Source organism: Oncorhynchus kisutch, unplaced genomic scaffold (genome assembly GCF_002021735.2).
Source record: "Oncorhynchus kisutch isolate 150728-3 unplaced genomic scaffold, Okis_V2 Okis02a-Okis13b_hom, whole genome shotgun sequence".
Taxonomy (NCBI): Eukaryota; Metazoa; Chordata; class Actinopteri; order Salmoniformes; family Salmonidae; genus Oncorhynchus; species Oncorhynchus kisutch.
In genome coordinates, this window is record NW_022261979.1 from 7,109,908 (window position 1) to 7,122,799 (window position 12,892).

Sequence of the window (12,892 nt, forward strand, 5' to 3'; positions counted from 1 at the left end):
AGGAGATGTGGTTTCTATCAGGCATTCAGTTTGGCCACCGTCCCAGAGGGGATGTGGTTTCTATCAGGCATTCAGTTTGGCCACCGTCCCAGAGGGGATGTGGTTTCTATCAGGCATTCAGTTTGGCCACCGTCCCAGAGGAGATGTGGTTTCTATCAGGCATTCAGTTTGGCCCCTGTCCCAGAGGAGATGTGGTTTCTATCAGGCATTCAGTTTGGCCCCTGTCCCAGAGGAGATGTGGTTTCTATCAGGCATTCAGTTTGGCCCCCGTCCCAGAGGAGATGTGGTTTCTATCAGGCATTCAGTTTGGCCACCATCCCAGAGGAGATGTGGTTTCTATCAGGCATTCAGTTTGGCCACCGTCCCAGAGGAGATGTGGTTTCTATCAGGCATTCAGTTTGGCCCCCGTTCCAGAGGAGATGTGGTTTCTATCAGGCATTCAGTTTGGCCACCGTCCCAGAGGAGATGTGGTTTCTATCAGGCATTCAGTCTGGCCACCGTCCCAGAGGGGATGTGGTTTCTATCAGGCATTCAGTTTGGCCACCGTCCCAGAGGAGATGTGGTTTCTATCAGGCATTCAGTTTGGCCCCTGTCCCAGAGGAGATGTGGTTTCTATCAGGCATTCAGTTTGGCCCCCGTTCCAGAGGAGATGTGGTTTCTATCAGGCATTCAGTTTGGCCCCCGTCCCAGTGGAGATGTGGTTTCTATCAGGCATTCAGTTTGGCCCCCGTTCCAGAGGAGATGTGGTTTCTATCAGGCATTCAGTTTGACCACCGTCCCAGAGGAGATGTGGTTTCTATCAGGCATTCAGTTTGGCCACCGTTCCAGAGGAGATGTGGTTTCTATCAGGCATTCAGTTTGACCACCGTCCCAGAGGGGATGTGGTTTCTATCAGGCATTCTGTTTGGCCCCCGTCCCAGTGGAGATGTGGTTTCTATCAGGCATTCAGTTTGGCCCCTGTCCCAGAGGAGATGTGGTTTCTATCAGGCATTCAGTTTGGCCACCGTCCCAGAGGAGATGTGGTTTCTATCAGGCATTCAGTTTGGCCACCGTCCCAGAGGAGATGTGGTTTCTATCAGGCATTCAGTTTGGCCACCGTCCCAGAGGAGATGTGGTTTCTATCAGGCATTCAGTTTGGCCACCGTCCCAGAGGAGATGTGGTTTCTATCAGGCATTCAGTTTGGCCCCCATCCCAGAGGAGATGTGGTTTCTATCAGGCATTCAGTTTGGCCCCCGTCCCAGAGGAGATGTGGTTTCTATCAGGCATTCAGTTTGGCCACCGTCCCAGAGGAGATGTGGTTTCTATCAGGCATTCAGTCTGGCCACCGTCCCAGAGGAGATGTGGTTTCTATCAGGCATTCAGTCTGGCCACCGTCCCAGAGGAGATGTGGTTTCTATCAGGCATTCAGGTTGGCCACCGTCCCAGAGGAGATGTGGTTTCTATCAGGCATTCAGTTTGGCCACCATCCCAGAGGAGATGTGGTTTCTATCAGGCATTCAGTTTGGCCACCGTCCCAGAGGAGATGTGGTTTCTATCAGGCATTCAGTTTGGCCCCCGTCCCAGAGGAGACGTCAAAGGGAAGAGAATGTCCCCGTCCCAAATGGTACCCTGTTCCTTTTATAGGATCTAGTGATGGAGTCATCAGCCAATAGCACCAGTCCAACTCACTGGGATCTAGTGGTGGAGTCATCAGCCAATAGCACCAGTCCAACTCACTGGGATCTAGTGGTGGAGTCATCAGCCAATAGTACCAGTCCAACTCACTGTTGGGATCTAGTGGTGAAGTCATCAGCCAATAGTACCAGTCCAACTCACTGTTGGGATCTAGTGGTGGAGTCATCAGCCAATAGTACCAGTCCAACTCACTGGGATCTAGTGGTGGAGTCATCAGCCAATAGCACCAGTCCAACTCACTGGGATCTAGTGGTGGAGTCATCAGCCAATAGTACCAGTCCAACTCACTGTTGGGATCTAGTGGTGAAGTCATCAGCCAATAGTACCAGTCCAACTCACTGTTGGGATCTAGTGGTGGAGTCATCAGCCAATAGTACCAGTCCAACTCACTGGGATCTAGTGGTGGAGTCATCAGCCAATAGTACCAGTCCAACTCACTGTTGGGATCTAGTGGTGGAGTCATCAGCCAATAGCACCAGTCCAACTCACTGGGATCTAGTGGTAGTGTCATCAGCCAATAGTACCAGTCCAACTCACTGTTGGGATCTAGTGATGGAGTCATCAGCCAACAGCCCAGTCCAACTCACTGTTGGGATCTAGTGGTGGAGTCATCAGCCAATAGTACCAGTCCAACTCACTGTTGGGATGTAGTGGTGGAGTCATCAGCCAATAGTACCAGTCCAACTCACTTTTGGGATCTGGTGGTAGAGTCATCAACCAATAGTACCAGTCCAACTCACTGTTGGGATCTAGTGGTGGAGTATTCAGCCAATAGTACCAGTCCAACTCACTGTTGGGATCTAGTGGTGGAGTATTCAGCCAATAGTACCAGTCCAACTCACTGTTGGGATCTAGTGGTAGAGTCATCAGCCAATAGTACCAGTCCAACTCACTGTTGGGATCTAGTGGTTGAGTCATCAGCCAACAGCCCAGTCCAACTCACTGTTGGGATCTAGTGGAGGAGTCATCAGCCAATAGTACCAGTCCAACTCACTGTTGGGATCTAGTGGTGGATTCATCAGCCAATAGGCAGGACAGAACAAAACATCTGGACCCGAATCCAGTTCCTCTGCTGATGTTAAACTCTTCCCCTCTAATCAAGGACTGATTTCGACCTGAGACACCCAGTTGTCCTGACCTCCAGACTCAGGTTGTAACACCCCTGGTCTAGAACTTTACTGAGCAGTAAGGCCTTTCTGAAAATAACTCAACATTTAACATAGTGATGGATACAGAGGGTTATTCCTCCAACGATAATACCACAGATGTTCAAACGACACCCCAAATCACTTGCCCCCTTACTGAGTAGTGACCTCAAACCACAAACCCACATTCCATTCGTACCCTATAATAACATGGACCCTACCAAGGCATCAACCTCTCTATATACACCATGGTCTGAGTAACAGCAGAAATGTCAGAGGGAGAGACTTTCAATACTTTTAAAAACAGTCATTATAATAACACATAATCACCCGTATAAGTTGAAGAGTCTGCCTGCCACATCGAAATTGTTGTGTGTCTTTTTGGCTAGATTGCGACCCTGATCCCTCCCCGTCCATCCAAGCCAACCTGCATATTATGCTAAACAGATCAGAGTTAAAAAGAACACTGCCAACATTCTAGAACCCATAAAGACCAAAGCAAAGGCATTCCGTCCTATTCTCACATTTAATGGAAAAGAGGGTCAAATATTTCACAGTGATAAAAGGGAGCATTTTGTCCGCCAACCGAACAACCAGACAGATATTCAAAGCCAGCTTGTAGAGAGGGAGAGGGAGGGAGAGAGAGAGAGAGAGAGAGAGAGAGAGAGAGAGAGAGAGAGAGAGAGAGAGAGAGAGAGAGAGAGAGAGAGAGAGAGAGAGAGAGAGAGAGGGGGGAGAGAGGGGGAGAGAGAGAGAGAGAGAGAGAGAGGGGGGAGAGAGGGGGGAGAGAGGGGGAGAGAGAGAGAAGAGAGAGGGGGGGGGGAGAGAGAGAGAGAGAGAGAGAGAGAGAGAGAGGGGGGGGGGGAGAGAGAGAGAGAGAGAGAGAGAGAGAGAGAGAGGAGAGGGGGGAGAGAGAGAGGAGAGAGAGAGAGAGAGAGAGAGAAGAGGAGAGAGGAGAGAGGGGGAGAGAGAGAGAGAGAGAGAGGAGAGAGAGAGAGAGAGGGGGGGGAGAGAGAGAAGAGAGAGAGAGAGAGAGAGAGAGAGAGAGAGAGAGAGAGAGAGAGGGGAGAGAGGGAGAGAGAGAGAGAGGAGAGAGAGAGAGAGAGGGGGGGGGGAGAGAGAGAGAGAGGGGCAGAGAGAGAGAGAGAGAGAGAGAGAGAGGGGGGGGCAGAGAGAGAGAGAGAGAAAGACTGCATTATATTTAGTAATTTACCCACTGTCTTGCAGGGACATTAACAGTCTAGTGACAGCCAGCCAAACCAGGCAACCAGCCAGACCACCAGCCATCTAGCTAAACAGCCAGCCAGCCAGTCAGTCTTACCTCCAGATATCTCGTTGATCTCCTCAGTCCCTCCGGTGTCATCAAGTCTCAGAGGCAATGTGCTCACCCCCTCTCCCTCCAGGTCTTCAGCTGAGGCACAGAGAGTAGAGAAATACATGAAAACCCTCATTCACTCTATAGGGCAGAGACCCAAACCTTACAGTGAAGAGATCCATTAAAACCCTCATTCACTCTAGAGGGCAGAGACCCAAACCTTACTGTGAAGAGATCCATTAAAACCCTCATTCCCTCTATAGGGCAGAGACCCCAACCTTACAGTGAAGAGATCCATTAAAACCCTCATTCACACTATAGGGCAGAGACCCAAACCTTACAGTGAAGAGATCCATTAAAACCCTCATTCACTCTAGAGGGCAGAGACCCCAACCTTACAGTGAAGAGATCCATTAAAACCCTCATTCCCTCTATAGGGCAGAGACCCAAACCTTACAGTGAGGAGATTAAAAACCTGAAGGCTTCTCTGCTCTTTCAACGACCACTCCTCCTCTCCCCTCACAGAACAGAAAGTCACGATGCCAGGCCAGCCAGACAGCATTCAATGGAATCTACTTTAGTAGAGCCTCTGTCAGGTTTCAGACAGAACCTCCAGATTTGGTGAGGAGGGCATTGACTTGTTATTGAATGTAGTAAAAGCTACTTATTCATCCAGAATACATGTAGTTTAATGTTTCCTATTTATACTGTTTGTCTAAGAAAGTTTTTTTTCTTCCAAAGCCACGCTATGAATGTGAGGTTTCTATCTAAGGTCATTTTACTATTCAGGAATTAGTGGAACAAAATGACACAGAACCAGTCTGTTACATACCAGCATACTATAAGTGGAACAAAATGACACAGAACCAGTCTGTTACACACTGGCATACTATAAGTGGAACAAAAGGACACAGAACCAGTCTGTTACATACCAGCATACTATAAGTGGAACAAAAGGACACAGAACCAGTCTGTTACACACTGGCATACTATAAGTGGAACAAAATGACACAGAACCAGTCTGTTACATACTAGCATACTATAAGTGGAACAAAATGACACAGAATCAGACTGATACATACCGGCATACTATAAGTGGAACAAAAGGACACAGAACCAGTCTGATACATACCGGCATACTATAAGTGGAACAAAAGGACACAGAACCAGTCTGTTACACACTGGCATACTATAAGTGGAAAAAAATGACACAGAATCAGACTGATACATACCGGCATACTATAAGTGGAACAAAAGGACACAGAACCAGTCTGTTACATACCAGCATACTATAAGTGGAACAAAAGGACATAGAACCAGTCTGATACATACCGGCATACTATAAGTGGAACAAAATGACACAGAACCAGTCTGTTACACACTGGCATACTATAAGTGGAACAAAAGGACACAGAATCAGACTGATACATACCGGCATACTATAAGTGGAACAAAAGGACACAGAACCAGTCTGTTACACACTGGCATACTATAAGTGGAACAAAATGACACAGAATCAGACTGATACATACCGGCATACTATAAGTGGAACAAAAGGACACAGAACCAGTCTGTTACATACCGGCATACTATAAGTGGAACAAAAGGACATAGAACCAGTCTGATACATACCGGCATACTATAAGTGGAACAAAATGACACAGAACCAGTCTGTTACACACTGGCATACTATAAGTGGAACAAAAGGACACAGAACCAGTCTGATACATACCGGCATACTATAAGTGGAACAAAATGACACAGAACCAGTCTGTTACACACTGGCATACTATAAGTGGAACAAAAGGACACAGAATCAGACTGATACATACTGGCATACAATAAGTGGAACAAAATGACACAGAACCAGAATGATACATACCGGCATACTATAAGTGGAACAAAATAACATAGAACCAGACTGATACATACCGGCATACTATAAGTGGAACAAAATGACATAGAATCAGACTGATACATACCAGCATACTATAAGTGGAACAAAAGGACACAGAACCAGACTGATACACACTGTCATACTATAAGTGGAACATAGAACCAGACTGATACATACCGGCATACTATAAGTGGAACAAAATGACACAGAACCAGACTGATACATACCGGCATACTATAAGTGGAACAAAATGACATAGAATCAGACTGATACATACCGGCATACTATAAGTGGAACAAAATGACACAGAACCAGACTGATACATACTGTCATACTATAAGTGGAACATAGAACCAGACTGATACATACCGGCATACTATAAGTGGAACATAGAACCAGACTGATACATACCGGCATACTTCCCTTGTAGTGCTCTGCTCTGCTGGTTCCCTCTCACAGCTAGAACCCTGACGTGGTACTCCTTCATGGCATCAAAGTCCTGGATCACCACTTTATGGTCCCCCTTGGAAACGCGCAGCTCCTTGTACTCTTCGCCTGTTGGAGGTTGGAGAGAGAAATCAGGGTGGGGACCAGGTGTGTGTCCAAAACGCCATCCTTTTCCCCATATCAGGGTGGGTACCAGGTGTGCGTCCAAAACGCCATCCTTTTCCCCATAGCAGGGTGGGGACCAGGTGTGCGTCCAAAACGCCATCCTTTTCCCCATATCAGGGTGGGGACCAGGTGTGCGTCCAAAACGCCATCCTTTTCCCCATATCAGGGTGGGGACCAGGTGTGTGTCCAACACGCCATCCTTTTCCCCATATCAGGATCATAGACTAGATGAGCAGATGGTATGGGTGGGACAGAACGTAATTACAAATCATTTGTAGACTGCAAATTGACCCGCAGGAAGCCCAAACTAATGTGACCCCCACCAGATATAATGTTTGACTACAACATCATCACTTTAAACCTCGTTTACATTTGTATATGATTACACGTCTCTCTGTTAATGCGTGGGAATACTTAGGAACAGGCTTCTCCAAAATTAAAATCACTTGGAGCTGATGTTTTGCAGTATTTTATATCCAACAATAGAGCATGTAAAATACAAATACTAAATACTAAATAAAAGCAGGTGTTGAGGAACCCTGCCCTATATAGGGCACCATAGGGCTCTGGTCAAATGTAGTGCCCTATAAAGGGAAGAGAGTGTCATTTGGGATGTAGACTCAGATAAGCGTTCCAATGCATCACTTTCCCATTCAAGGTTTTCCAGGAGTCTCAATGGCCATGCTGTTGTGTGAAGCAGTGCACTATGGGGATTCTTGTGGTGGTAAGGCTCTGGGGGGGTGACAACCTTGTGTGACAACCTTAAGTGATCCCCCACAAATCCAGACAAAGTTGAATCATTTCAGATCCATTTAGTCAGTTCACCCATTTTGAGTAAGTGCATTTAAGAGTAAATTGTTTTCCATTTGTTTAGCCAAACTTCATTTGCATAAACCACCTTAGTTGCCAGTCAGCCAACATGCTGGGGCTTGATCTCAGGACCTCTCCTCTCTCCTCCTGTCCTGTCTCCTTTTATCTTCTCTTCTTCTCCCCTGTCCACTCCTCTTCCCTCCTCTCCTCTCTCCTCCTGTCCTGTCTCCTTTTATCTTCTCTTCTTCTCCCCTGTCCACTCCTCTTCCCTCCTCTCCTCTCTCCTTCTGTCCTGTCTCCTTTTATCTTCTCTTCTTCTCCCCTGTCCACTCCTCTTCCCTCCTCTCCTCTCTCCTTCTGTCCTGTCTCCTTTTATCTTCTCTTCTTCTCCCCTGTCCACTCCTCTTCTCTCCTCTCCTCTTCTGTCCTGTCTCCTTTTATCTTCTCTTCTTCTCCCCTGTCCACTCCTCTTCCCTCCTCTCCTCCTGTCCTGTCTCCTTTTATCTTCTCTTCTCCTCCCCTGTCCACTCCTCTTCCCTCCTCTCCTCTCCTCGTCCTCTTCTTCTCTCCACAAGCCACACGTACGGCTCCACTTTCAGTTCCCTCAGCAGTAAAATAGCTACGAGCTTCAGCAGTTCACATTATTGACCAATTAGGATGATTTAAATCCTACAGGCCTGACCGATCAATAGGAAGAGACTAACCCTGCTTAATCAGCAGCACTTTCACACAGAACACTGCCGAAGGATGGGGTTGGATGTGTTAAATCAGGAGAGGGAGGGAGAGAGGGAGGGGAGAGGGAGGGGAGAGGGAGAGAGAGGGGAGAGAGAGAGGGGGGGAGGGGGAGAGAGAGGGAGAAAGAGGGGAGAAAGGGAGGGGAGAGAGAGGGGAGAGAGGGAGGGGAGAGAGAGGGGGGAGAGGGAGGGGAGAGAGAGGGGAGAAAGACAGGGAGAGAGGGAGAGAGAGGGGGGGAGAGAGAGAGAGAGGGGGAGAAGAGAGGGAGAGATCGGGAGAGAGGGAGAGAGAGGGGGGAGGTGGAGAGAGAGAGAGGGGAGAGATCGGGAGAGAGGGGGGAGAGAGAGGGGAGAGAGAGGGGGAGAGGGAGAAGAGGGAGAGGGAGAGAGAGAGGGAGAGGGAGAGAGAGCGAGAGCGAGACAGAGAGGGGGAGAGGGAGAGATGGGGAGAGAGAGGGGAGAGGGTGGAGTGGGAGAGAGAGGGGGAGAGGGAGAGAAGAGAGAGAGGGGAGAGATCGGGAGAGAGGGGGAGAGGGAGAAGAGGGAGAGGGAGAGAGAGAGGGGAGATGGAGAGGGAGAGAGAGCGAGACAGAGAGGGGGAGAGGGAGAGATGGGGAGAGAGAGAGAGAGAGAGAGAGAGAGAGAGAGAGAGAGAGAGAGAGAGAGAGAGAGAGAGAGAGTGAGAGAGAGAGAGAGTGACAGAGAGAGAACAGAAGAGGGAGATTTGGGGGATGGGCCTAGCATCTAGAGACAGAGAGAAAGAGAGAGAGAGAGAGAGAACAGAGGGAGATTTAGGGGATGGATCTAGCATCTAGAGACAGAGAAATAGAGAGAGAGAGAGAGAGAACAGAGGAGGGAGATTTAGGGGATGGACCTAGCATCTAGAGATAGAGAGAGAGATAGAGAGAGAGAGAGAACAGAGGAGAGAGTTTTAGGGGATGGATCTAGCATCTATAGGCAGAGAGAGAACAGAGGAGGGAGATTTAGGGGATGGATCTAGCATCTAGAGACAGAGAGAGAGAGCAGAGGAGGGAGATTTAGGGGATGGATCTAGCATCTAGAGACAGAGAGAGAGAGCAGAGGAGGGAGATTTAGGGGATGGATCTAGCATCTAGAAGTGATGACTCAGCAGATTAATGCTGAAGGACCAGCAGGAAACAGCACGATCAAGATCAGAGAAATTGCACTTTCAATTAAAGGGTATTAGATGTTCTGGAGATTGAAACAAGTCTAATGTAACCTTTTGTATCAAACAAATGGCAAAAGGAAATCATTATAATGTAACCATAACCAATGTGTCACAATACTCTGAGAGTACAAAACATTAATAATACCTTCCTAATATGGACACTGGGCTAGGAGAATGGTCTCTCTCCCAGTCACTATGATAAACAGTGGACACTGGGTTAGGAGAATGGTCTCTCTCCCAGTCACTATGATAAACAGTGGACACTGGGCTAGGAGAATGGTCTCTCTCCCAGTCACTATGATAAACAGTGGACACTGGGCTAGGAGAATGGTCTCTCTCCCAGTCACTATGATAAACAGTGGACACAGGGTTAGGAGAATGGTCTCTCTCCCAGTCACTATGATAAACAGTGGACACTGGGCTAGGAGAATGGTCTCTCTCCCAGTCACTATGATAAACAGTGGACACTGGGCTAGGAGAATGGTCTCTCTCCCAGTCACTATGATAAACAGTGGACACTGGGCTAGGAGAATGGTCTCTCTCCCCGTCACTATGATAAACAGTGGACACTGGGCTAGGAGAATGGTCTCTCTCCCAGTCACTATGATAAACAGTGGACACTGGGTTAGGAGAATGGTCTCTCTCCCAGTCACTATGATAAACAGTGGACACTGGGCTAGGAGAATGGTCTCTCTCCCAGTCACTATGATAAACAGTGGACACAGGGTTAGGAGAATGGTCTCTCTCCCAGTCACTATGATAAACAGTGGACACTGGATTAGGAGAATGGTCTCTCTCCCAGTCACTATGATAAACAGTGGACACTGGGTTAGGAGAATGGTCTCTCTCCCAGTCACTATGATAAACAGTGAACACTGGGTTAGGAGAATGGTCTCTCTCCCAGTCACTATGATAAACAGTGGACACTGGGTTAGGAGAATGGTCTCTCTCCCAGTCACTATGATAAACAGTGGACACTGGGTTAGGAGAATGGTCTCTCTCCCAGTCACTATGATAAACAGTGGACACTGGGCTAGGAGAATGGTCTCTCTCCCAGTCACTATGATAAACAGTGGACACTGGGCTAGGAGAATGGTCTCTCTCCCAGTCACTATGATAAACAGTGGACACTGGGTTAGGAGAATGGTCTCTCTCCCAGTCACTATGATAAACAGTGGACACTGGGTTAGGAGAATGGTCTCTCTCCCAGTCACTATGATAAACAGTGGACACTGGGCTAGGAGAATGGTCTCTCTCCCAGTCACTATGATAAACAGTGGACACTGGGTTAGGTGAATGGTCTGAACAGGAATGGTATTATACCTAATTAGACCCAACAGGAATAGTATTATACCTAATTCGATCCAACAGGAATAGTATTATACCTCATTAGACCCAGACACAGAGAGCTCAACAGGAATAGTATTATACCTAATTAGACCCAACAGGAATAGTATTATACCTCATTAGACCCAACAGGAATAGTATTATACCTAATTAGACCCAGAGACAGAGAGCTCAACAGGAATAGTATTATACCTCATTAGACCCAACAGGAATAGTATTAAACCTCATTAGACCCAACAGGAATAGTATTATACCTAATTAGACCCAACAGGAATAGTGTGATACCTAATTAGACCCAATAGGAATAGTATTATACCTAATTAGACCCAACAGGAATAGTATTATACCTCATTAGACCCAACAGGAATAGTGTGATACCTAATTAGACCCAATAGGAATAGTATTATACCTAATTAGACCCAACAGGAATAGTATTATACCTCATTAGACCCAACAGGAATAGTATTATACCTCATTAGACCCAACAGGAATAGTATTATACCTCATTAGACCCAGAGACAGAGAGCTCAACAGGAGACCAGGCAGGCTGATGGCTGATACAAACCCAGGGTTTGACACTAACATTTTTAGCCACCTGTCCTTCAGACATGTAGGACATCATGTTGACGTGTCAGAAAGCTCAAGTCACTTGAAAAACAGGTCTGTAACACCATGGGCCAGAAAGGTGATGCCAGGAGCCACTTCACCTTCACTAGTATGGTCAATGGAAGACTGCTGGTCTCACTGGTATTGTCAATGGAAGGCTGCTGGTCTCACTGGTATTGTCAATGGAAGGCTGCTGGTCTCACTGGTATGGTCAATGGAAGGCTGCTGGTCTCACTGGTATGGTCAATGGAAGACTGCTGGTCTCACTGGTATTATCAATGGAAGACTGCTGGTCTCACTGGTATGGTCAATGGAAGGTTGCTGGTCTCACTGGTATTGTCAATGGAAGACTGCTGGTCTCACTGGTATTGTCAATGGAAGACTGCTGGTCTCACTGGTATGGTCAATGGAAGGTTGCTGGTTTCACTGGTATTGTCAATGGAAGGCTGCTGGTCTCACTGGTATTGTCAATGGAAGACTGCTGGTCTCACTGGTATGGTCAATGGAAGGTTGCTGGTCTCACTGGTATTGTCAATGGAAGACTGCTGGTCTCACTGGTATTGTCAATGGAAGACTGCTGGTCTCACTGGTATGGTCAATGGAAGGTTGCTGGTTTCACTGGTATTGTCAATGGAAGACTGCTGGTCTCACTGGTATTGTCAATGGAAGACTGCTGGTCTCACTGGTATTGTCAATGGAAGACTGCTGGTCTCACTGGTATTGTCAATGGAAGACTGTTGGTCTCACTGGTATGGTCAATGGAAGGCTGCTGGTCTCACTGGTATGGTCAATGGAAGGCTGCTGGTCTCACTGGTATTGTCAATGGAAGGCTGCTGGTCTCTGATCCCATGTAGTATATCTCCTGCCGTTGTGGCCTTGAGCAAGGCACTTCCCCCCCCCCGCAAAGTAAAAAAAGACTGCACTGATCGGCTACAGTATAAAACACGTGGTCCGAACTCCATCTGGAGAGCTGTTGGGGGTGCAGGCTTTTTATCCAACCCTGCTCAAACACACCAGAGTCAGCTTATCCTGTTGAGCAACTGATTTGTTTTACAATGTGGTGTGTTCGAGCAGGGCTGGAGTAAAAGCCTGCACACCCAGTATCTCTCCTGGTCTCTACAGAAGGATGGCTGGCCACCCTGCACACCCAGTATCTCTCCTGGTCTCTACAGGAGGAGGGCTGGCCACCCTGCACACCCAATATCTCTCCTGGTCTCTCCTGGCCACCCTGCACACCCAAGTATCTCTCCTGGTCTCTACAGGAGGAGGGCTGGCCACCCTACACACCCAGTATCTCTCCTGGTATCTACAGGAGAAGGGCTGGCCACCCTGCACACACAGTATCTCTCCTGGTCTCTACAGGAGGAGGGCTGGCCACCCTACACACCCAGTATCTCTCCTGGTATCTACAGGAGAAGGGCTGGCCACCCTGCACACACAGTATCTCTCCTGGTATCTACAGTAGAAGGGCTGGCCACCCTACACACCCAGTATCTCTCCTGGTCTCTACAGGAGGAGGGCTGGCCACCCTACACACCCAGTATCTCTCCTGGTCTCTCCTG

The 12,892-nt window shown here is 47.9% G+C and overlaps 1 protein-coding gene across 1 annotated transcript in view; it reads right to left on the reverse strand.

Annotated features, from left to right (window-relative positions):
- LOC109884938 (collagen alpha-1(XIV) chain) overlaps positions 1 to 12,892 on the reverse strand; it is a 235,565-nt gene that overhangs the window by 201,177 nt on the left and 21,496 nt on the right. The window contains 2 exon segments of the mRNA XM_031811818.1: positions 4,142 to 4,231; positions 6,444 to 6,587. Coding sequence (XP_031667678.1) covers positions 4,142 to 4,231; positions 6,444 to 6,587 — 234 coding nt within the window.